Source organism: Antechinus flavipes, chromosome 1 (assembly GCF_016432865.1).
Source record: "Antechinus flavipes isolate AdamAnt ecotype Samford, QLD, Australia chromosome 1, AdamAnt_v2, whole genome shotgun sequence".
NCBI classification, from domain to species: Eukaryota; Metazoa; Chordata; class Mammalia; order Dasyuromorphia; family Dasyuridae; genus Antechinus; species Antechinus flavipes.
Window position 1 is genome coordinate 454,143,069 of NC_067398.1, and position 27,579 is coordinate 454,170,647.

At 32.5% G+C, this 27,579-nt stretch overlaps 1 protein-coding gene across 1 annotated transcript in view; it reads right to left on the reverse strand.

Moving 5' to 3' along the window:
- The window catches only part of PREX2 (phosphatidylinositol-3,4,5-trisphosphate dependent Rac exchange factor 2), a 463,645-nt gene that overhangs the window by 283,658 nt on the left and 152,408 nt on the right, over positions 1 to 27,579 (reverse strand). Inside the window, exon 8 of the mRNA XM_051970075.1 lies at positions 9,991 to 10,094. Within this exon, the coding sequence (XP_051826035.1) occupies positions 9,991 to 10,094 (104 nt within the window). The remainder of the gene's footprint in view (positions 1 to 9,990; positions 10,095 to 27,579) is intronic.

The following is a 27,579-nucleotide window of genomic DNA, read 5'->3' on the forward strand; positions in this document are numbered from 1 at the left end:
AATTGGGGACTAGCTGAATAGGTTGTGGCATATGGAGGTAATAGAATATTATTGTTCTGTGAAAAATGATGAACCAGCTGATTTTAGAAAAGCTTGGAAAGGTTTACATCCACTGATGCTGAGTGAAACAAGCAGAATCAGGATATATTGCACATACTAAAAACAAGAATATGTAATGATCAACTATAAAAGACTTGGTTCTTCTTGGTGATTTAGTGATCCAAAGTAATTCCAATAAACTTTGGACAGAAAATGCCATCTGCATTCAGAAAAAGAACTGTGGAGAGTGAATGTAAAACAACACATGTTATGTTCACTTCTTTTTTCTGTTTGTTTTCTCTCCTGCATTTTTTCTTATTTGTTCTGATTTTTCTCTCCTGACATGATTCATAAAGAAATATGTATTAAAAATAAAATAAAATACAAAGAACTATTAGGGCAAGATTCAAAATAAACAATATAATGGAAGAAAAGGGAATAACAAAATGATCTGTACCCTAAATGATCACATTCTGTAAACATTTGTGAAGGTGGGATTTGTATTCAGTTAAAAGTTAGCTATTCTTATTCCCCAAAATTATCTTGCATTCTTGCCATTCAGTTGACATGGTCCAAACTTATTTTTTTTCTAAGAGTCTGCTAGATGCTAAGTTGTTTTCTTCAGATCCCACAGGTTCAGTTTTGTCAAACAGCCATATAGCAGTGAAACATAGTTAAGAGTAAACAGTGCCACTTCATTTCACCTGACAATAGATATGATAAGAGTGTTTCCTTATTAATAGCATGTACTTTTGCTTCATACCCTAACCAAGAAAAGAATACAACCAGGAAGAAGTCATCACTAAAGAGTAATTTGTACTTTTCTATACTGTAAAAATTGTAGAATCATAACTTTAGCAAAAATATCAGTAACTGCTTATAAATGACATTCTGTCTTCCCTTCAAGAAATTTACCTGGGCAAAAGGATCACTTGGTGTGGATGAAAATGAAAAAGTCTGGGAAATTATTCCTATAAAATTGTGAAAAGCAAACTATTCTGTACTATTTTTCCAAATGATAGATTTTATTCAGTTAGAGTCATAAGTCAAATCATGTCAAATACAGTCAACAAGCATTGATTATGAATTTAATATGTGCCAGCCACTTGGCTAAACCCTGGAGATAAAAAAATGCAAAAGAAAGTCCCTAACCTTAATAAGGTCTCAGTATAATGGGGGAGACAACATGAGCTAAGGGAAAACAAGAATATAAGGATACAGGATATTTAAAGATAATCACCAAGAGAAGACACTACCATTTAAGGGGTTTGGAAGGGGTTTCTTTCATAAAGCAGAACTTTGGCTGAAATCCAAAGGAAGCCAGGGAAACCAGGAGGCATAAATAAGAAAAGTGAGTATTCCAGACATGGAGGACAGCCAATGAAATTTCATGGAATCAAGTGATGAAACAGGAACATCAGGAAGGTCAGTGTCACTGGTTTTGCAGAATATATGCAGGAGAATAAGTAAAAAAACAGATTGGAAAGGTGGGGGGGGGGCAAATATCTTCACTAAATGAAGCCAAGAATAAAATCGATTATCTTCCCTAATCTGCCCCACTGCTTTTATCAAATTATTTCCAAGCATAGATATATACTTCCAAAGAGCATACTGCTAAACTTTAGTTAATTCCACAACTATCTGAAACATTCTTAATTAAGCATGTAAGAGTTAACATTATATGTTCCCTTAATTAGAACATGTTACAATGTCATAAGTACTGAAACAAATTTGTAATATTTTGAGGAGCTGAAAGTAACAAATTTCTTTTGCTTCCTACTCCCAAAAGTCAAGACTGAAAAGTCGATAAATTGCAGACCTTGGTATTCATTAAATTAGTAGAAAAATGGAAAAGTTTTAGAACAGAATTAAACTGTTCCTGTATTCACTCTTTGCATGCCATTTTGTTTGTCTCACTTTCCCCTTCATATAACAAAGTCAAAAATAAAGCAATGACTATAATTGCTATCCTATCATCTGTCTCTTTTTCTACACTCTCCATTTCCCCTATTTTCTCTCTTTCTTCCTTCTGTCTCTCCCCCTTCCCTTTCTCTCCACTCTATCACATCTACTTTTCCTCCCTCTCTCCTTCACTCTCTATTCTTCCTCCCTTCCTAAATTCCTTTTTCCTCCTTAATACATCTTACTTCTTCAGAGACAAGCTCCAACTAAGTCATTTCCCTGACTCTGCACCACCATCACCACCATCCCTCAAAAAGTCAAGCAAATATGCCCCCCTAAGCAATTCCCTGGTCAATATTCCTTTCAAATCTGGTTTTGGAAGAACACACCCAACTAGATACAAGTATCCTAAAACTTACCCTGAATAGTTAAAGGAAGAGGGTGGAAAAATCATGTTCACTCATGATGATCTCTGGTGGAACTAAAGTGGAAAAGTACCCCCAATGGGACCGTGAGAAAATTCTCTCCCCTGGGTACTTCAGAACAGAAGGCATTGAAGATTCAGAGTACTGGAAATACAAACCTACTTCTTTAGGGGCTCCTCAAATTACTCGCAATTTTACTGCCATAGTCCAAGTGAAATAGCTGTAGCAGTCTCTTATCACAACTCTTTACTCCTCATCTCCCTTCAAACCATCCTGAATACTACTGCAAAGCAAATCTTCCTTAAAAACCACTCTCCTTTTGTTAACCTATATTAAAAAAAATATTAGCTATTATATTCAATCTGAACTCCTTAGCTTTAGAATTTCTACCTAGTTTTGATGTAATGTGATTTGGGGGCTTTTATTATAATGGGTCAGTGGTCCTGAGTCTTCTGGCTTTGGAATCTACTTCAGGAAACTGAGCATACTCAATCCATCTGATTCTGACCATTCCTTAGCCAGATAGCTTCTAGCCTCAGAAAACTCCCACAGAACAAATTCCTGAGACAATAGTGAATAAGACTATTTCTCAGTTCATTGCTGATTGATGATCCTGGTCAGTGATCATCAAATTTCAGAGATCACCCTCAATTTATCTGGAGATTACTTCCTAGCTTTGCCCTTGGGCCATAGAATTAACACATTTATGATTGAAAGCTGTATTGGTTTATCTCCTTGCTTCAGTTTTTTTACTGAATTCCCTTACAATTTAGTCCACTTAGTAATGGCTTATATTACTATCAATCAGAACTTTGCCCCTTCACTAGAAGATGAGTTCAAGCCTGCAAATTCTTTTGAGATACTCACCACACCAGTCTGGGACTTTCGGGGTCCCCCTTCTCAACTTCAATTATCCTAATTATCTCACCTGCTCCCCACTATCACACAAAAAGCTTCCTTCATCTGCTTCAGTGTGTCTCATCATTGTCTCATATCAACACCCATGCTGCTATCTATACTGTAGCCTATCCTAAATATCTCCTTCTCTTCTTTCCCTTACTTATCAATTTAATTTCCATTCTTCCAAAGACCACTAAAATTCCATGTTTTCTAAGAAGCTGTTTCTTTCTATTATAGACTTCAGTGATCTCTGAATTCCTAAAACACTGATGATGATGATGATAATTAGCAACATTTATAAGACCACTTTGGACCTTCTCTATCGCAGGGGTCCTCAAACTTTTTAAATAGGGGGCCAGTTCACTGTCCCTCAGACTGTTGGAGGACCAGACTATAGTAAAAACAAAAACTTTGTTTTGTGGGCCTTTAAATAAAGAAACTTCATAGCCCTGGGTGAGGGGGATAAATGTCCTCAGCTGCTGTATCTGGCCCGCGAGCCATAGTTTGAGGACCCCTGTTTTAGGGTATTTTCTTTCATATCTGCTTCTCTTTGACATTCAATTATTGTTCCTAATTTGGTACCTCAAAGATAAATTAATATGTTTAACTTGCTTATAAAAATATAATAATATAGAGATTGAATTGAGGTGCAAAGATTTTTCTTCTCTCATTTAAACATCCCCAGTTCTTTCAATGGATATTTTTTTTAATATAATTTCTATTCTCTTTTCCCATTCTTGTCATTCTATTCTGGACACACAAGAGTTTGTAAACATTTTTCACAAACATTATACCCCATAATACTCCTAATATAGTTCAATGGGATTATTATGGGGTGGGATTATGGTTCCTCATTCTATAAATTGTCCTCTGCTTATCTAGCCCCAAACCACATAAAATAAGTAATAAATAAAAATTAATTGAATCTGCAAAAAAGAAAAGTGTGTGTATAGGTTTAATTTTAAGGTTTACAAAGGATGATATACATGCTGTCTCATTTAATTCTCAAAACAATTCTATGAGGAAGATGCTACTCTTATAACCATTGTACAAATGAGAGGAATGAATTAGAGGGGTTAAGTGAGTTATTCAGGCTCACATTGCTGGTAATGACCTGAAGTAAGATCTAAATCTAGGTCTTCCTTATTCTAAATTCAACATTCTATCATACACTATGGCATCTACTTGTCTTACTTATAGTAATCCAAACACATACATACACACATATATATAATAAAATATACACATTTATATATAAATAAAATATATTTATATTCATGTGGGCACATACATGCTTAAATGCATGTATGTATACATATGCTTAACACAGTGCCTGGTACATAGAAGACATTTAATAAATATCGATTATTTACTCGTGTGTGTGTATATATTATATATGTACACTCGTGTGTATATATATTATATATACATATATATAATATATATACACACATATATATACATACACATATACTTGCATAAATGTGTAGATGATCATGTGTGTATAGGTACATGTGTTCATTATTGTAGCTAAATCTATGTATGCGTGCATAAGTTTATCTGCTCAAGTACATGAATGTCTAATTAATTAATAGTGTGACCCTAAAAATAACTAAACTTATAATCCAGGTTCACCTCAAAAGCATCATCCAATATAAGATTTTTTTTTCATTTTTCAAGAAAGATAACAAGCCACTGCCTGTTATATGTGCTGTTTCTTGTTTAGTTATTTATCAGCCATGTCCAATTCTTCATGATCCCTTTTGGGGGTTTGCCATTTCCTTCTCCAGTTTATTTTACAGATGAAAAAACTGAGGGAAACAGGGTAAAGTGACTTTCCCTGGGTTACATATCCAGTAAATGTTTGAGGCCAGATTTGAATTCAGAAAGAGTAGTCTTTCTGACTCCAGGCTGGGCATTCCATCCATAGTGCAGCCTAGCTCCCATTATAAGTATATGAATATCCAATTTAGATTCGCACTCCATAAAATCAGTCAATTGCCCTAGGACAGGATAAGAAATAAAACTCATTGTCTTACAGATTATCTTGGAAAGAAAAAAAAATGTGGTGGCATTAAATTAAAAAATTTAAGGTGAAGTGATAATTAAACATTTATGGGGGTTAGATTTTATCTCCTTTATTTAAATTTAAATTTCTTGATGAAAAAGTTGCAGAACAATTTGAGGCATATATATAAAAATGACATTCCAAGCACCTCATAGTCTAACAACGACTGCAAAACTGTTTCTTTCACAATCTTTTAGTAATTTTGATTCTCATTTAGTTCAACAATCGTGCCCAGGGCACAAATAGTCATAGAATAATAACAGAAGCACTGATTTCCTTGCACTTCTCTACCATGAGAAGGCTCAATATCACCATCAACTTTTGCTCTGATAATTAAAGGGAACTATAGATCTCCACAGGTCAAAATATTTAATTTCACAAAATGCATCACATGAAATCTTGAATTAAAATAGTTTTACAATGAGTACAAACTATCAAAGGTCATCACTGACTTTTAGTAAAGGCAAGGAAAATCTAAAGGGCAGCCTTGAATAAGCCACTAATTGCTTCAGAGCTTTATACTTTGCAAATTCTCTATTCTTAATTCAGCACACTTTTGCATAATAAGATGGGATTTTCTAAAACTGAAGTAACCATAAATCTCAGCAGACACACAGGGATCCTTTCAATAACTCTGCATTTTAATGAGATGGAAAACTGCCAAGGATTGTATATATGGGCTGGGAAATGCTAGAAAATGCCAGAATGCATTATTCACAGCATCAAGAAACTGATGACTAAATATTCAGTTCACTCCCATTCTGGTGATGAACAATGCCGGGGTATGTCTATATAGATTCAAGGAAATTCTTTTAAAATAACAATAATGGGAATTAAGCCTACTTAAGGCTAAAAACTATTATATTTGCATCAAATCTAATGCTTTATAGCCTAATGGAACAAAGAATCCCTGATTTTGAAATAGGCACTAAAATCACACTAACTTTCACATTTTTTCTCTTCACTATAACAAATTACTTTGTATCTTTGTACTTTAAAAATATAATTCATCAATACCTCAAGGATCAATGATTTGATCATCATGGATATTCTCTCCCCTGAAACATTTTCCCAGTCTTCTACATCTTCGAAGTTAGTCCCTGTTAATTGTCATGGCAATTTTATTTGTTGGTGATCAACTGTGTTTTGATGCTCCCTCCAAAATAAACTATGTGACCCTTGAAGAGCATGCACACAATTTATAATCAGACCTATAGTACAAACTTTTACTGCTTAGGAAATTTAAACTCTGATGAAATACTCTCCAAGAACTCTGGGCCACCTTTTATGCCAAGATGAAGCACTAACGTAAGACTACTAAAAAAACATAAATTTCCCCTTTAAATTATATAAAATTCCCTATAGATTTAAAATAAAACCACTAATTGTTATTTCTTTGGCCAACAACTGAATACTTTTAAAGAATTCAATGCATCCAACTTCCCCAACATAACTCAATATTTAAAGAAAATGATAGTTAATATTTAAAGAAATAGCAAAACATTTCATTCACTACTATAGGTTATCCCATAAGTACAAGTTTTTCAACATAGTAAATTTAATCAATAAGCATTTTTCAAGCACCCACTGTGCAACCAGCATCAGCCAATTAGACCTCTCTTCAATTACAAGGTATGATTATTTCTTCATGGGGCATATTTATATCTATCAGCACAATAATATTCACATACTGAAGCAATTGTAGGGTATCATGTTTCACAGGGAATCCTTTTCAAACAGAATTCTGGTTGGATTTTCATCCCAATGGCATACCCCTTTGAAGAGCATACTTTCCCTGCTTTGTGTTTTATCCTGTGTTAATGATTAGAGGGTCATTGAACAGAGAGAAAAATTTGGTTTTTATCTAGAAGTATTTGTGAACCTTTCCTTAAATTGTGTTTTTCTAATTTCAACTTTAGAATTTAAATGAAAATAGAATGGGAAGGAATAGAACAGGACACATGCAGTCCTGTGGACATAAATCTATAGTGACTATTAAGATAAAAGCTCCAGTCAGGAAAATTATCAACCTATTTAAAATCTTGGATTGTTAGGCAATAATTGAGCAGTTAAGGTAGTGATAAAAAAAATTAAGAATAAAGAAAAACAAAAGGGACAAGAGTTAAGGTTAATATCTAGTTTGACATAGGAATTGTTTGAGAAAAAAAGCAAGGAAAGTCAGATTCAGGCTGGTGTTATGAAGCTCTCCATTGTCCCCACATTTTTCCCTTCTCTTTTTCTGTGACCAGTTCCACGAGCTTTTAACTTGGATATTAAATCTTTGATCATTTGTCCTCACTGTAAAGACTATTTACATTTTATGTTTGTAAAAAGCACTTAGCATTGTACCTGGAGCATAATAAATGTTTATTCCCTTTTTCATTTTCTAGATTATAGGAGAAAGAGGTGGTCCTTTTCCCTAACAAAGCCAAACTTTTTCAGTATATCAATGATTCTGTTCCATCCCATTTTCTCTGTGGGCTAGCATCTTCAATCTTTTCATATTAATTTTTTAACTTTAAGTTCAATAAAATGGCTCCATCCCCACTGCCTAAAAACACAACAAGGCTCTTTATCCTTAAGAAACTTCCTATAGCACTACATTTTTCACTGACAAACTATAAAAATGGCTACACATAAGAGTTGTTAATTGATTCAACCATTTTGGAGAGCCATTTGGAACTATGTACAAATGGTCATCAAACAAATACCCTTTGATCCAGCAGTGTCTCTACTGAACCTGTACCCCCAAAATATCATAAAAATGGGAAAAGGACCCATGTGTGCAAAAATGTTTGAAGTGTGGTGGCAAGGAACTGGAAACTAAGTCGATGCCCATCAGTAGGGGAAGAACTAATAGATATATGGAACATTATTGTTCTATAAGAAATGATGAGCAGGATGATTTTAGGAAGGACTTGCATAAATTAATGCTAAATGGAGTGAGCGGAACCAAGAGAATCAATAATAAGATTATGTGATGAACAACTGTGATGGTCTTGATTCTTTTCAACAATGAGGTCAATCAGGCCAATTCCAATAAATGTGTAATAGAGAGAGCCATCTCCATCCAGAGAGAGGACTGTGGGGACTGAATATGGATCACAACATAGTATTTTCATCGTTTTTGATGTTGTCTGCTTACTTTTTTTTCTCTTTTTTTTTTCTTATGTAGCATGATAAGTGTGGAAATATCTTATACTGGACTACTTTCTGTCTAGGGAAGGGAGGGAGAAAAATTTGGAGCACAAGATTTTGCAAGGGAGAATGTTGAAAACTATCTTTGCATGTATTTTGAAAATAAAAAAAACTCGTTTTTTTTTAAATTTCTATACCGAATTTCTTTAATTTCCTCACATTTCATTCTCTTTCAATCATCCCCTGCATATGGCTCCCATACCGATATGCAAAAAAAAGTTATTCTTTACAACATTACAAGTGATCTTTTAATCGCTAAATCCAAAGACTTTTGCTCAGTCTGCATCCTTGCTTACCTATCTGCTACTTTTGACAAAGCACTCCTTCATATACATTCTCTTCTTTCTGGTTTTCACTACACTTCTCTTTACTGACATTGATGCTAGCCAGTTCTGGCTATATGGCTATATTTCTGACCACTGCTTCGAAGCCTCTTGTGTTATCCACATCTTATTGTATGTACACAAAGACTTTGTCCTTTTTCTTGTTATAACTTCTCCTGATAATTTCACCAGTTACCACCATTTCAATCATCTCCCCTAAGTTAATGGCTTCTAAATTAACAAGTACTTATCAAGCAACTACTATGGGCCAGGTGCTGTGAACAAAGACAAACATGAAATAGTGCCTTCTCATAAGAAATCTGTAATATAGCCGGAAGAGGATGGCTGCCAGACACAGTCATGTTGATAGAAAATGGAGTATCACAAGTAAGGAATGATGAGTTTAGCTAGACCAAAGCTTCTTAAATTTTTTTCTACTCATGACCCCCATTATATTGATATAAAAATCAAAAATTCACTGATAATAAATCATGATTTCATTACCCCCCACATTCAGTTGCAAGACTACATATGTGATTGTAAACCATAGTTTAAGAAACAGGGAGGTATATCACAGAATAGATAGATATCAATAGAATGAGGCTGGGTTTCAAAAGACTTTAAATAAAAACAAAAATGGCATTAGCAGTTTCTGAAGAAGAATACCCTATAACACTCAAATAGTGCTTGAAGAACTTATTGAAAAAGAATGTACTATTATCCAAAGAAATACATACTTCTCTAGAATATCTCTAATTTTTACAAAGGTTTTTGTTTTGTTGTTGTTCTCCTTAATACCAACTTAAATTTGTTTCTTCATAAATTTCATTTTTTCCCCTTGATTTAGGTTAAGCTATACCACAAATAAATCTTAAATTTTCTTATACCACATTTACACTTATATTAGAAATAAGTAGTCTCAAATACAAAAATTATAATTATAGTTACAACAGTTCATAAACCATACTACTATTCAATATAGACTAATTGTTTATGTATGTGGTAATCAATATTTTCTTATATACCCAAAGCTAAAGACTTCTGAGCTCCAATGTATTAATGGTGATTCTTATGAAAAATATTTTCATGCATATTTTTATAACAAGAATCCTTTACCAATCTAAAAATAACTTACCTGTTCCATCATCCACATTCTCAACTTCCATCACTTCAGTATTGATTCTGCCACGAAAAAGATAACGGTGTCCATCTGTAGAGGCCTTGCTATTCTTTAACCGCCTTATTAGAAAATAAGATCAATGAAACACTTTATGAATATAGTTGTGAAATAACTGATAGACTACAGATAAACCAGTTTTCATAAAAATCAGATTTTTATTTTTGAAGCTATCTCATTACTTAATCATTAATTTTTTTCTGAACCTCAATATTTTCATCTGTAAAATAAGGATAAAAATATGTACATCACCGTTCTCAGAAGTTTGCTGTAAGGAAAATATGTTGCAAAAATCTAAAGTATTATGTAAGAGTAAGTTTTTATTATTACTTAAATTGCTGTACATTTTTTATGTTTGAATTAAATATTTAGATTTTTATTTACATTTAACATGAAAAGAAACATTCAATAAGATTGTTGAGGGAGATGGAGTTATTCAATCACTCTATGGATGTTTTTTGCCTGAAATACAAAAAAAAAAATTTTTTATTTATTTGGTTTGATGCACGTGATAATTCTTATTTAGATAATATAGTCATAATTAGGCCATTAAAATGCATTCCTTTTTTTTTATATTCAGGCACCAGGAGAGGAGCCTCCTCCTTTCCTCCTCCTCAGATGTATTTGACACTTTTTTATTGGGCTTGATGCTGCCTAAATATTTTACCAGCAAGATGTTATCAAAGGGTCTTTCTAATTTGAAACTTAAGATTTTGTTTGCATTCTCTTCAGATAAAAATACTATACAAATTTAGGCTACTACTTCATACTGATCCATTTTGGGAATGCTGCTCCTACAATATCTAGACTGCATGTAAAATTATCCAACTATACCTTGTTTTCCCCTTCTTAATCCGTCAACCCTAAAACGGAATAAATGCTGCCTCGCAAGGTTCTAATCAATTCTACTTCACCAACTAATTCCTTTTTATTAGTCAAAATCTAGTCTAGAATTAGAGTCCATTTTTTTTTACTTTCTCTGACTTTTAAAGAGTGAAATTATAATTAAGGAAAACTTAGAATTGATCAGTGGTTCTGATTTTATTAGCAAATAAGCTCCAGTAAATTGCATGAATGGTTTAAGTTCTCTATTACTATTATTTTATATTGGTTGTATGCTAGACATATAATATTTGTCACTTATTTCTTTCTTTTAATTTGATAGGGTAAAGTATATTTCCTCCAGAATACTGAGTCTATATCTCCAGCCATTGATCACTTACCCACCCCCCATCTCCATTACTCTCCATTAGCAATTCCCTCATCTGGGTCCTGGATCTTTAAATATAACTTTGTTTATTTGTTTGTCTGGGTTTTTTGCAAATGATAAAAGTGGAATGCCAAGGCATTTATTAGCAGAAGTTGTTCCTTCTTAAAATACAATACTACCTTTTCACTCCCTTTTTATTATTTTCCTTTTTTAATAAAACAAAATTTCATATCCCGACTCAAGTCATAAGCCTATCCCACACAATCTCAGTGCTATCTAACCTTTAATAATTTTATTTCACCTTTAAGGAATTGAGGCCTAGCAAGGTTGAGAGATCTATTTAAGACTACAAGAACAAAAATGGACCTCAAATTTGAGTATCTTGAGTTTGTATCCAGTTGTTCTTTCTATAATTCTACATTTTTGACAAAAGAATTTCCTAGTTAATATTTCCTAATTTTAGGTAGACAGGTTGAAGAGTGGATACAGTACTAGAGAGCTAGAGTTAGGAATACTTTAAATCAAAGCCTATCTCAGAGACTAGCTGTATGACCCTGAGTAAGTCACCTGCCTGCTGTAAATAAGGAGAAAGGTACTAAACAGCAAGATTTGTTGTGATGATAAAATAAGATAATATGTGTAAAATAATTTTGCAAACCTTATTTTATTATATAAATTAGTATTATCATCATTATTATTATATAAATCTTTAGCTAAGTTTGTGACATTCCACTAGAAAACAGAATTATTACTTTAAATATCTAATCACTGCTAAAACAACAGATTGTAACTAGAAATATCTCTGCAATATTCAGATACATGTTATAGCTACACTAATCAGATTTTTACTATAGTTTCTGGAAAACTGATTTCTTCCTTAAAAACAAAATTTTAGGACCCCTTTTTTATCCTTTCTATCAGTCATTTTGGGAAAGAGGAAAAAAAACTTGCATATTTAATCTTCACATATAATCAAGGGGAAAAAACAAAAATCTGATGAAGGAATAACTTTTGACAATGTATACAAAATTTCACCTTGGTAATCCCCTGTATTTCTGCTTCAAAAAGAGTGAGATAAGCTTTAGCATTTATTCTCAAGTGTCTTTACTGATTTTTAGTTAATTTAGAGTCTGGCCTTTGTTTAATGATGTTTCATTTACATTGGAAATCATACTGTAATCACTGAATATTGTAAGATATTTTAAATTACTTTGAAATTATTAGGCATGCAGTTCTTTAGAATCTGTTTTATTTTACGCTACATTAGTTCTTACAAATCTTACTGTATTTCTCTAAATTCTTCATATTCACCATTTAAGATAGCATGTGTTCCATTATATTGCCCCTTTTCAACCATTCCTTGATTAATAAGCACTCACATTTTATCCAGTTCTTGTGTACACACACACACACACATACACACACACACAATGATGCTACTGTTACTCAGTTATATGTTATACAATTTTTACAGATTTCAATTTCCTTTAGTTTTATTCCCATTAGCAAGACTACTAGATCAGAAAGTATAGAGAATTTAATCACCTCTCGCATATTCCAAACTGACATGCAAAACATTTGGACCAATTAAAAGTTCCACCAATATATTAGTGTGTCTCTCTTTCCACAGCCCCTCTAAATTAGTTATTTCCATTTTTATCATCTTTCAAAATTTCTGAAGTATACAAATCAAGTGATACCTCACAACTGTCTTCATTTCATTTGTTATGGAATGTCACTTTCATATTGTCATTGATAGACTGAAATTATTCTTTTAAAATTGCATTTTTATATCCTTTGGATATTTATCAATTGAGATGCAGTTATTGGAATTATATGTTATTGTCGACTGCCTATATATGTTGCATGTTGGTGGTTTTTTAAGTGATATTTGATACAAATATTTTTTCATTCAGTCGTTTCTCTTACCTATATTCAATGATTTTACTTGTTCAATTTAAAAAATTCTATGCAACCATAATGATCCAGAGTATTATTACTGTTTTCTTTTATCTCCACTAACATTTCTCTGGATAATTCTCCACTTCTTACTCATAGATATAAAAGGTACTTCTCTAATTGTTAATATGACATTATATTCAGATTACATATTTATTTCCAGATTATTGTGATCTATACTCATCTGTAAATAATGGTCTAAACTCCTTCTCTGGCAAAATGATTTCCAATTTTTCCAGCAATTGTTGAAATGGCATTCCTTTACTAAGTATTGTCCTTAGATTTATCAGATGATTTATCACATACTGAGGAACTATTTTTGGTTGTTTTTGTAACCTATCTAATCTTTTCCACTGATCTACTTTTCTGTTTTATTTCTTTCTAATCAGTACTAAATCATTTCAATGATTATTATATTGCAATATTTTGGGTTCTGGTAGAGTCACATATTTTTGTTATTCGTATGTTGCCCAAAAGTAATATATATTCAAGTGTTATTAACATATCCACTTGTTTCCTTTCAGAGCTTAGATTTACTTTTTTTCCTATGATTTTGTTTTTCTAGCTATATAAAGCATACTCCTTATAATTTGGTTACATCAAAACTTTGAATTGAGGCAGTACTATCTTTAATATGTTGGCACAATCTACTCATGAGCAGTGATGATCGCTACAACTATTTGTTTTTATTTATTTAAAAATAAATATAAAGTCAGTTCATGTTTTGGCAGGTTGAATTCAGATACTTCCTACCAAAAAAAGCTTTTTTCAGGGATCTGTTTTATTTAATGTTAGGAAAGCTTATAGTGTATCTTTATAACAAATAAGCTAGCTCTTGGTTTAGATATATTTTATGATTATGAATCAGATAACTCTCACGTCTATTTATACACCTAATATCTCTCCTGAGCACAATCCTATATCACCAATTATTTGAAGTTTCGAATTCATAGTATCATAGAACTATCAACTCAACTAGTCCAAAATAGAATTCAGTGACTTTTCACACAAACCCATATTTTGCCAAATTTCTTTAATTTCTATTGAAGGCACCACTAACATTCTACATTTAAAACTTTATTAGCATTTCTTACTCTTTACTCACTCATTCCATATAACTAATTAATTTTATAATTCATCTCTCCTCTCTCTCCCTTTCTCACTACTTAAACAGCTAACACATTAGTTCAAGATGTTAATAATTCTAACCTAGAATGCTACACTGGCCTTCTAAATGGTCTGTCTCTTTGCTTCAAGTTTCTCCCCAATGTAAGTCTGCACATAGCTGACAACATTATTTTCCTACAATACAGGTCAGATCATAAAATGCTATTACTCAATAAACTCAGGGCCTTTGTATTGCTTCTAAATTAAGACATTAATTTTTCTGTTTGACTTTTGAAGCCTTTTACAACCTCACTCCATTCTACTTTTCCAGCATCCTTGTATACTACCCCCTACTCCCACTGGTTACAGTTTAAGTAAGCCCTTAAAGACAAACCAACAGACAGACAGACAGACACAGATAAATAGAGGTTGATTTTGAACACAGATCCTTCCACTGCTATGAATTTTAGAGGGATTAGCATATTTCCAATTTTGAGACTGATAGTTTAGCATTGCTGTTAACCAGTTTTAAAATGTTTCATTAAAACATTTTAATCCATTTTCATAGAAATATGTAAATCCTTCTGGACCTGATTGTTGGATTTATTTCAAACCTTCAATAATATGGATTTCTTTTTTCTGATTTTAAAAAAAACTGATTAATTTGGGGAATTTTGTAAAAATCTATTTCCTTTGAATTCTCATTTTGCTACATTGGAACTGACTATAAGTTGCTGATGTTTACTTTTTACTTTCTGCTTTGAATTAATGCTTTTAAAAATTTTTTTGATATTTTCCTCTTTTTATTGATCATAGCAGGTAATGATTGATCTACTTTGTTAGTAGTCTCTTTCCAAAATGGGAACAAAATCAGTTTTTATCAGTTCTATTGTCTTTAGTTTCTAGTTTCCTTCTATTTTTAAAGATTTCTCCTTTTTTTCTGTGTTTGAGGGTTCTTTATTTATTTTCAATTTATTTTGACTGTATGTTCAGTTTGTTGATTCTTTTTTCCACTTAGCTATTAAAAATTTTCAGACATCTAAATCTTCTTCTATAGTTTATAATAATCTGATTTCAGCTTTCCCAATCTATTTCTCTCCTCTTTATATTATCCAATATCAGGTTTGTGCAGTATGCCTTTATTTTTATTATCTATCACACTGCCCAGAAGGAATTATTCTTTATCTAATATAAACATTTATGACCACCACCCTTTAAAATAGTAAGATTTTTTTCAAAGAAAATCAAAAGACAAAAAAGCCACCATAATGACGTGGGGAAAATATTTTTCCCAGTTCTCATTGTTCTCAAAAAGTATTTAAAATGTCTTTCAGTCTGCAAGTTGCATCCCTGATAATCTCTGACTTCTTTCAAATAATGACTCAATTTCTTCTTCTTTTATTGAGAATTTTATTGTTTTCTTACATGGTCAAGGTAAGATTTTTTTAAAAAGACATTTTTTGGCTGCCAAGCAATGTGCTGTGTTTTTTTGAAAAAACATATTCCTATTTTTTCTCAGACTTCTTGTAATCCAATACAATCCTTTATTATTCTTTTTTTTCATTGTCCTTGGAACATAAAAGTTTTTTGTTTGTTTGTTTGTTTGTTTGTTTGTTTTTTTTTTACCTGCTGCCTGCAGATTTTGTTCTTTGGTGTTTTAATTCCCAAGAGACAGATTTTGTTAAATGAAATTCAGTATTCGATTCCATTGGTGATCCAAAGATAATCACAAAATGTAATGATTTCCTGAAATATGGTATTCTAATTTTCATTTTAATGGTATTTTCATGGAAAACCTATACTCCTCAGGATATCTTTTTGTATTCTTTATTCACATTCAATATTTTTATTTACAGAGCTTTACTATGATCTTCAATCTTCTTGTCTTTAGATTTTGTTTAATTTTCATTTTCTCTTATAATTATGTAATTCTGTTTTTTAGTAACTACTTCATTAGCAAATGTTTTGTTATAAATCCTCTAATTTTGCTAATCTTGATTTCTTAAAAGCCTTAATTTTTATTCTTACACCTTTATTCCTTTGATCTTTTCTTTTGATTCTTTTATTATGCTTTTGGGCTACTCCGAGATTTCTTAAACTGTTATACGAAAGTTTTAATATAACAGTAGTTATAGTACTTTTTCATGGAATCTTATAAAATTAACATTAATACTTTTTTTCCGATGGATTTTAATTCAGTTTACTTTGTTGCAAAGTATTTGTTCAATAAGATGTCTCTTTTCTTTGATTATGAATCTATTTCTCTTCCTCAGCTTTCAGCTATCTTTATCAGTTACTGCAGATTTGTCTAAAGTGTCCTTGCAGTATACATTCTTCATATCATGAATACTTTTCTTTCTTTAGATCTAACTTTGTTTTTCTCCATCCCAACCTGTCTTTTGCCACCTGTTTGCTTTTCTTTTTCACAATCAATGTTGCATGAGTAGATGGTTCTCAAGATGGATAATGAACTATTGGTACACAATCACAAAGAGGATCTGTGATGTCACTTAAGTTAGATAGACTCCTCAAATTAAATAGTCCTATTCTTCTGAGATGTGTTCTCCAATTTGTGACCAAATTTTTTCAATCTCTATCCTAAACCCAGAGAGATGATCTTGAAAAAATGTGAAAAGTAATGTTGAGAACAGCTTCCAAGGCAAGAAAAATTTTCAATTAGATTTTTTCCCTCTGATTTTACCTCCTACTTCAAAATATTCCACTTATTTTTCTAGGTATCAGTTTCAACAAAGAATATAGCCTTTTCAATTCCAATAGACTTGTGGTAGAAAGAGCCATCCACATCCAGAGAGAGAGCTATGGAAACTGAATATGGATAAAAGCATAGTATTTTCACTTTTGTTGTTGTTGTTTATTTGTTTGCTTGTTTTTCTTTTCTTTGCTTTTACCTTTTGATCTGATTTTTCTTGTGAAGCATGATGAATATGGATATAATGTTTAGAAGAATTGCATATGTTTAATCTATACTGAATTCTTGCTGTGTATGAGAGAGGATAGGAGGTATAAGGGAGAAAAATTTGAAACACAAGGTTTTGCAAAGGTGAATGTTGAAAATTATCTTTGCATGTATTTGGAAAAATAAAAAGTTATTAAAATAAATAAAATATAGCTTTTATGATTATTTTAAAAGGTTTGTTTTGAAATGGACAGACACGAGATAGATAGCTCAGACCAGATTATTTAATTTAAAACATCCTTTAATAGCTGGACAGGCTAGAAGAGATCAGGCCTGAATCTTCAGCAAGGTATACTTTTAAGCGTGTTTGCCACATCCTGGTACATCCTTGTGGTTACAGATTTCGGAAATCACTGACACAGTTTCTCGTTTACAATGGGGATATGTCTGGATGTGAGTGAGCACACAACGGAACCTGTCGACATGTTTTGCAATGTTGTCCTGACTCTATTAGGCATACACTTCTCAGAAAATCTAGGGCTTCAACTGCTTCTCGGAAAGTCTAGGGTCTCATGAACCGGGGGATGGGGCTCAGTCTGAACAACACTTCCCTTAATTTAGTATGAGCAACGTCTGCCTATAAGCCTGAGGCCCCTTGACCCAGCAATGAGGGGGCCAGTCTTTTGTCCATTTCAGTTTTAATTAGAATATATATATATATATGTATATGTATATATATATATATATATATATATATATATATATATATATATATATATGATATAGGTATATATAGGTATATATTTATAAGAATGACAGATAGCTTCATGTAATTAATCAAAACATGGACTATAATTTAGTTCTCTAAATTTTCCAATCCACTCAGTGGAAAACACTAACAAAGATGCTGTTAAATATTTAATAACTGATTCTCAAAAATATATACATAAATAGGTTTATGTTTAATCTGTATTATTATTTTCTCCATCACTTCCTTAAGTCTAGACATCAACAACAACAAAAATAGATCAAATTCTTGATCTATAGCATTGCCAATTTCCAAGGTAAACATGTTCATATTATAAATTTCACATTGGCTCTCACTATTGCTAACTCCAGAACGCTCCTAATTCTTAAATCACAGATTAAAGCATTATAATCAGTTTACCATTTCATGAAGTTGAAACTGGGGGAGGAGGGGGACAGGAATCTGTATAAGAATGCTTCTAAAGTCTCTTAATATTTTAAGTTAGGAAGTATCGGGATGTTGTTGATCTTGTTAGCTACCAAAAGAAGATTGTTGTTTTAAGAAGAGAGCAGATGGTGTCATTTAAACAACTCCTCATCTCCTGGCAGGGAATGGACACAGTGATTTATTTGGCTATTTCCATTTATAATAGCTATGAATTTGTTCTTTATATCACATATTCTTCCTAATGTTTGGTTACTTAAAAACATTTTCAACTCAGCAGGATTTTAATTTCTTTAGACTTTTACTGATTCTGTTAGTTATTCAACATTTAAGGTCATAAGGCCATGAATGATCCTCATATTTGAATAAGCAGCTTTACTGTCACAGAAGGCTTGAACTTTAGGAGAGAAATAAATAACAGGAGGAGATCCACATTCAAGAAGAAAAGCCTCTCTTTCAAATTAATGTCCCAAAAGAAACCAAAGCTTTTGGAAAGAATCATATTAACTTTTAAAAAATACAATACACAGGGGAAAGTAACAGCTGTTTCTATATTTGTATAACCTGATGGTGCTTACCTAAATATTGATTATCATAGAAATAATTTGGAAAATGCACATATAAATTTTTAATCGGCTTCATTTATTCCATAGTGGCACAAAGATAATAAAACTAATAAACTTAATCCTCCCTATAAGTTAATTACTCTTGGATTTTAATGGAGATCCCTTTGAAAGTTTCTTTAACTCTTCCAGATTCCTAATCTATTAATCATTAAATTCCTGATTTATTGTTGTAAGGAACATCTTAATGATTTAAAATAGTTAACAATTTTTAAAAGTGCCTAACCTACCCAGGAAGGAACTTTGACAGTCTAGTTCTTTGATCTTAAGAAGTACTATCTCCAGTCCAAAAGAGAGAGAGAGGCCTTCTAAATAAATGTCAGATCATTACAACTTCTAATAAGAGAAGTTTGCTGATTCACTTACATATCCAACTGTTGCTGATAATTAAACAATAACGTCTAATGAGAGGTGCATCTTTCTTTGCAATAGCTTCTCTGCTCCTTTTTACACATTATCTTCCCTTGGAATGTCCCTTGAGGGCAAGGATCTTTTCTTTCTGCTTGCATTTGTATTCTGTAGGTCCAGCACAGTGCCAGGCACAAAGTAAGACCTTCTAATATCTCTTCCTTCCTTTCCTTCTTTCTTTGTTTCCTTTTTTCCCCTCCCTCCCTCCTCAATCAGCAAGTTAAGCCAATAAGCATTGAAAGCATTTCTAAAGCATGAAGAACATGTATATGACAGATAATGAAGATGTGGCAAAAATCAGAGAAAGATAGAGAGCCAGAATTATAAACTCTTATAATATCACGATAAAGCAAGGTTTCCAGTACATTGGTTAGATCCTCTGTGTAAGCTTATAAAAAGAACATGGACAAGAATTACACAAGCATGGATGAGTTATAAACCAGTGCATTTCAAAGGAACTCCTAAGTCACTAAATTATAGTTACATTTGCATTTAAAAGTATTATATTTTAATAAATTTAAGCATCTTAAAGACTTGAATAATTGTTTTGGTTTGAATCTGATTTGGGGGAAACTGACAATTACTTGCTTCTACTAGTGTAGATTATCAATTATTCTGAATTTAGTCTAGAAAAGAGGCCTTAAAGAAATCAAAAATTAAGTGGCTAGCTCTAAGACATACAGGCAGGATGAATCAGAGATAAGAATCTAATCCAGTTCTTTCTGACTCAAGACAGTCTGCAACCCAAAATACAGCACTGCCAAAATTAAGATTTTTTGTTTCCTCTTTGTAAATGTTCTGGTCCTAGTTGTAACATTTTTTTTTCCCATTGTAATATCATGCTAAGCTCACTGTAAACTAAATTCTCTAAAATAATTTTTAAAGTAATTATTGTCTCATACCAACACAATTTGCAAAGATGGCATTTAGATTTTGAATCTAATATTTTATATTTATCTATTAAATTTTACCTATCATTCTTGCTAATCAAGACTTTTTTTATCCTAAATCTATATTAGTCCTCTCTAGCTTGACATCATCAGCAAATTCAACAAGCATATAATTGAAGCTTTCATCTAGAGCACTGATAGAAAATAGTGATTAAAATGGTTATGATAGAAGACCCGATAAATAGAATGGCTTTCAAAATTATAGATCCTATTATATGCTTGAAAAGAAAAGATTTTTGTAGATAACAAAAGATAACTCTTTTGTTGTTGTTACTGTTGTTCTATTATGCATCTATGAAAGTCTATTCTTTTTTATATTTGTCTAGTTCAGAACAAAAATAAACATTTATTAAAATGATGACCAGTACAGAACCAAGGTTAGATATCTGGGCACACAAAAGAAAATTCTCCCAAAGATGTGAGCTGAAAGTTTGAGAACTCTCCCCTCTTCTCTAAAAACAACAACCTACTACACATTCTTTAATATTCTTCTCCAGTCCTATAACACTTCTCTGGTTTTCCACATAGTTTTTTTTTTTAAAGATCTCCGACAGCTGTGTAACAATTATAATTGCCATCTCTTACGTACACCAGGATGTAGTCCATCAGAATTTGGTGACCTGAACTCATTAAAAGGGAGAGAGATTTTTTCACCTACCTTTTTTTTTTTTTGGGGGGGGGAGGAGGTTTGTTTTTTTTATATACTGCTAACTATTTCTCTTCCATCCTTCACATCCAAAAGACTTTCAAATTGGACAAGATAAAAATGAATTGAATAGTTTGGAAATCTCATCATTACCTATTGTCACCCCAATGAAGGAGTAGCATTGTGGAATGTTCTCCTTTCTTCTCATATTTCTTATTAGGCAAATGTAATAGATATTATTAACTCATCAAGGAAGGAATATGAAAAGAAGGCCCTACCTCCCCACTTTTCTTGGCAACGTCATAACTTATACTATAGCAATAATCGTGATCATTCCACCTTTTTTTTTATAACACAAATCTTCCTTATAAAAGCCAGATCTTCCCTATCATTTAATTACTGTGATTGCTATGCAGTCTTTTTGAAAGTCTCATTAACTCTTTTAGGATTCCAAGATGTTAATCATTAAATTATTACTTTGCAGTGAGGGAAATCTTAATCATTAAATAATTAGCAATTTTGAAAAAGTGTTTAACATATCTCAGGAAGAGCTACATGTTCCAACCTGTGTTCCAATCATATCCAACAGGTGCTTCTCCAGTTCCCGCTATGTGATTTTTCATTTCATTTATTTGGAGGTTATTGCATCCCATTTCTAATGTCCATACAGGAACACTAGAAAAAAGCTAGTATGAAAAAGATATACTTTTGCTTTTGTGGGGAACTTGGCATTTAAAAAAAGAAATTTTATAATTTCCTGACAGCAATCCCATCCTCTCTCCTTTTTTCTTTATTAGATTTTACCAATGATTTTGGTCCCATCTTTAATTGCCAAATAAACTAAGTGTTTGCTCACTATGGTTTTCAGTCTTCTTATTGTATCAATTGATTTACAATAAAAATGTTATCCAGTTACCATTTTTCATTATCAATTACTTGTTTAAATAGTTTTGAATTGAACTTCAATTCAAAGTTGAAACTCAGAAAGACTTATCTTCATGAATTGAAATCTGGATTCAGATAATTATTAGCTATATGAACTTGGGTAAGTCATTTGACCCTGTTTGCCTCAGTTCCTCATCTGTAAAAAATGAACTAGAAAAGGAAATGGCAAACAATTCCTTATCTGTGCCAAGAAAATCCTAAATGCATTCACAGAGTCAGTCATGACAGAACAATAACAATCTTTGATTTAACAAATTGGTTCTTATACTATATATAAACTGCTAATTCAGAGATGACTTTTAGATCTATCATGGAAATTTTTCATGCTATTTCATTTTTGTGCTATTAAGATAGCACCAATAGTATATATCATATTGTATTTATGATAAGCAACATCTACCAATTCTTTTTCAGAAAACATATTCATGATGTAAAAGTATGGGAATTCTGAGTGGTCTACAAAAGTCTTTGGCCTGTTTTATTCCTTTTTCCTGAGCCATTAGTTCCTGTGTATTTCTCCCTATACTTATCTTTTCCCAACTTTGCACTGAAGTCCTGAAATATTAGCTTCTACATTGATTGAGTAAAAGTTCACTGTAGAATTTGAAAATGCAATTATTTTCACTGTGGTCTTTTTTGAAAGCACTTATCCTTGAAACATCAATAAATGATGGCCAAGTTGCCCATGAAATATAGTTCTTGTTTTCTTGACATGGGGTATATGATTAAGCCCTTTCTACAACACATTTTCTTCTCTCCAAGGTGTTATTCTTCTACTTGGCTGCAACTACATTGTTTTCTTTGCTTTCTGTTTTACTGAGGATCTCGAGAATAACATGATTTAATTTCTATAAGAATATATTCACTTATTTGTCAACAGGAAACGAACATACATTTAGAGTAGTCAAATTAAAGAAGTATCTAGGTGGTTCCACTGAAAAGCTTTAGGTCTGGAGTCAGAAAATTTAGTTCAAATCCAGCCTTTGCCACTTATTAGATATTTGACTCCTGCTAAGGAAACTTAACCTCTATTTGCTTTATTCTACTGGAAAAGAAAATGGCAAAATACTTGAGTATCTTTGTCAAATTAAAAAAAATGTTTAAAAAAAAGAATAGTATGGTCCACAGGGTCATGAAGAATCAGACATGACTATATCAGGACACTGAGTTAGGATGACCTGAGTTCAAATCTGATCTCAGACATATACTAGCTGCCACTTAAACCTGTTTGCCTCAGTTTCCTCATCTGCAAAAAGAAATGGAGGAGGAAATAGCAAACCACTTCAATATCTTTGTTGAAAAAACCTCAAACGGGATCAAAAAGAGTCTGACATGACTGAATTGATTAAACAACAATATATCAAATTAAAGTTTGTAAATGATTTATAAAGCACATCTACTCCTTTTCCTACAATTCTGTCACTACCACTGAAGAATATGATTGAGATCCATTTTGTATATTTTCCCTTTTTATGGGCTGTCATGGACAACCCATATATTAAGAATGGATTGATATATCCCATTCTTGGTATATCAAGAATCCAGCATACTGACCATCTACCATCAACAGGGAAATAGAATCTGCAGCTCTACAAGTGTTAGTACCCCCAAGACCACCAGTTCTGCTTCCAATCCAACGCTTATTGTGATCATCCATGAAAGCAATTCTTGTGGAGAGGCCAGACTTTCTCACCAGCTGCCAACTAAATGCCACTCACAGGATGGGTGGGCCAGACTAGCTGAAGCAGGAGGGCACCATAAGGAAAAAGCAGGAGGCAACATGTGTCAGACAAGTCAGACCACTCCCATCACTTTGCTGACCCTCTCCACCCAGACAGCTGAACCAAAGAGTCTTTGTAATAGCAATGTTTACAGCCCACTAGCCACAATTATCATCCTGGAAAGAAATCCCCATGAAAATGCAGCTCTGTGACTGTTCCTAGGGGTGCTATTTTTGAAGACAACAGAAAAGAAAATTCTTACCATCAATGTTTATGGTACTTTCAAATGGTTTGACAGCAGAAATTGATATGATTTTTTTTATAAGTGGAAATAGCATTAAGGAAGAATAATTTCTATTTCTTTGCTGCTGTCACCCTAAAGTCCATAGCTCATTTCCATAAGATTTGCTGTTGAAGCATTTTATAGGAGTTGTATCTCCCATTAGAATATGGATTCCTTATGAACAGGGAGAATTTTATATTCTAATTTATATTCTCAGAACTTAGCACAGTATTTTGTACATAGTAAGTGATTATAAATGTTTTATTAATTCATCTATTCATTTTCTGTACTTATGTAGGTTGGTACTCTAAAAGTAGGTATGATCTGTTGCCAGGGACATGTATATATATTTTTTTATGCTAAGACAAATGGCCAAAGCTATCACACTACTGGCCCAGCCTTCAAGTCCCCTTCACTGCCATGATGAGGAAAGGGAATAAAGACATTATAAAGCTACACTATTCTTCTCTCATGATGACAAAATTAAAAGATGACATATTTTCACTATATAAAAGGGGAATGGGTTGTAGAAGCTTATCTCTCTTCTCACTTAGTGCCTGTTAACACAGGAATTATCCTCTGAGTGACAGACTGAATAAATTACTTCCTATCATGAGATAAGGCAGTTAGATGATTTAAGAGAGAAGGCTGCTGGACACAGAGTCAGAAGTTTGAATTCTATCTCAATTAGTCACTGGATAAACCTGGGCAAGTAACTTTCAGTTTCATTTCCCCATCTAAAAAATTGTGATAGTAACATCATCTAACTCACTAAATTTTTATAAGGACCAAATAAATAATCTATGTTTAGCACTATTCTAAATTTTAAAGAGCCATATAAATGTTAACTAATACAATAATTACCATTATTACATAATTCAATGCTCTAAATCCCAAAGGAGGCAGATCTCTGTTCATATAAAGAGAGGGAATGAAGCATCAGCTTCTATCCTTTTGAGCTGATTGGTTTATCTGGTAAGTTATTCAAGCTACATGGGCTTTGCATCATCCTAGGAAAAGATCATAAGATGGGATATAGGATTAAACTTTTAAAAAATATATATAAGGCAGGACTTCAGGAGTTCTGTCCTACAATTTATTTTTTTTTTATTCTCAACTTAGATTTATTGCTTTTGAGAGATGCAAATCAATGTTATAGAGTGAACAAACTAAATAATTAGAGTAAGATTTTTTCAAAGATTGTTTTTATATGGCAATATAGAAAGAACACTATAATTGGAGTTAGAAATCCTTTCTCTGCAAATTTCTATGTTTATGACCATGAACAAGTAACATAAACACTACGGTCTCAGACTCCTACTCTGAATAATGAAGGAATTGGCTTAACTGGCATTTAGGGCCTCTTCTGGTTCTACATCTTTCAATAATATCATTTCTGCTTCTCTATACATAATTCTATAGCTTGTTTTTTTTAAATTTTATTTTATTTAATAATAACTTTATATTGACAGAATCCATGCCAGGGCAATTTTTTACAACATTATCCCTTACACTCGCTTATGTTTCGATTTTTCCCCTCCCTCCCTCCACCCCCTCCCCAAGATGGCAAGCAGTCTTATATATGTTAGATATGTTGCAGTATATCCTAGATACAATATATGTTTGCAGAACCGAACATTTCTCTTGTTGCATAGGGAGAATTGGATTCAGAAGGTAAAAATAACTCGGGAAGAAAATCAAAAATGCAAATAGTTCATATTCGTTTCCCAGTGTTCTTTCTTTGGGTGTAGCTGTTTCTGTCCATCATTTATCCATTGAAACTCAGTTAGGTCTCTTTATCAAAGAAATCCACTTCCATCAGAATACATCCTCATACAATATCGTTGTCGAAGTGTATAATGATCTCCTGGTTCTGCTCATTTCACTTAACATCAGTTCATGTAGATCTCTCAAAGCCTCTCTGTATTCATCCTGTTGGTCATTCCTTACAGAGCAATAATATTCCATAACATTCATATACCACAATTTACCCAGCCATTCTCCAATTGATGGGCATCCATTCATTTTCCAGTTTCTAGCCACTACAAACAGGGCTGCTACAAACATTTTGGCACATACAGGTCCCTTTTCCTTTTTTAGTATCTCTTTGGGGTATAAGCCCAATAGAAACACTGCTGGATCAAAGGGTATGCACATTTTGACAACTTTTTGGGCATAATTCCAGATTGCTCTCCAGAATGGTTGGGTTCGTTCATAACTCCACCAACAATGCATCAGTGTCCCAGTTTTCCCGCATCCCCTCCAACATTCATCATTATTTTTTCCTGTCATTTTAGCCAATCTGACAGGTGTGTAGTGGTATCTCAGAGTTGTCTTAATTTGCATTTCTCTGATCAACAGTGATTTGGAACACTCTTTCATATGAGTGGCAATAGTTTCAATTTCATCATCTGAAAATTGTCTGTTCATATCCTTTGACCATTTATCAATTGGAGAATGGCTTGGTTTCTTATAAATTAGGGTCAGTTCTCTATATATTTTGGAAATGAGGCCTTTATCAGAACCTTTAACTGTAAAGATGTTTTCCCAGTTTGTTGTTTCCCTTCTAATCTTGTTTGCATTTGTTCTGTTTGTACAAAGGCTTTTTAATTTGATATAATCAAATCAAATTGTGATCAGTAATGGTCTCTAGTTCATCTTTGGTCATAAATTTCTTTCTCCTCCACAAGTCTGAGAGATAAACTATCCTCTGTTCCTCTAATTTATTTATAATCTCGTTCTTTATGCCTAGGTTATGGACCCATTTTGATCTTATCTTGGTATATGGTGTTAAGTGTGGGTCCTTGCCTAATTTCTGCCATACTAATTTCCAGTTATCCCAGCAGTTTTTATCAAATAATGAATTCTTATCCCAAAAGTTAGAATCTTTGGGTTTGTCAAACACTAGATTGCTATAGTTGACTATTCTGTCTTGTGAACCTAATCTTTTCCACTGATCAACTAACCTATTTCTTAGCCAATACCAAATGGTTTTGGTGACTGCTGCTTTATAATATAATTTTAGATCAGGTACAGCTAGACCACCTTCATTTGATTTTTTTTCCCATTAATTCCCTTGAAATTCTCGACTTTTTCTTGTTCCATATGAATTTTGTTGTTATTTTTTCTAGATCATTAAAATATTTTCTTGGAAGTCTGATTGGTATAGCACTAAATAAATAGATTAGTTTAGGGAGTATTGTCATCTTTATTATATTCACTCGGCCCATCCAAGAGCACTTAATATTTTTCCAATTATTTGAGTCTGACTTTATTTGTGTGGAAACTTTTTTGTAATTTTGTTCAAACAATTCCTGACTTTCCTTTGGTAGGTAGATTCCCAAATATTTTATGCTATCAACAGTTATTTTGAATGGAATTTCTCTTTGTATCTCTTGCTCTTGGATTTTGTTGGTAGTGTATAAAAATGCTGAGGATTTATGGGGATTTATTTTGTATCCTGCTACTTTGCTAAAATTATGAATTATTTCTAATAGCTTTTTAGTAGAATCTCTGGGGTTCTCTAGGTATACCATCATATCATCTGCAAAGAGTGATAGTTTGGTTTCTTCATTGCCTACTCTAA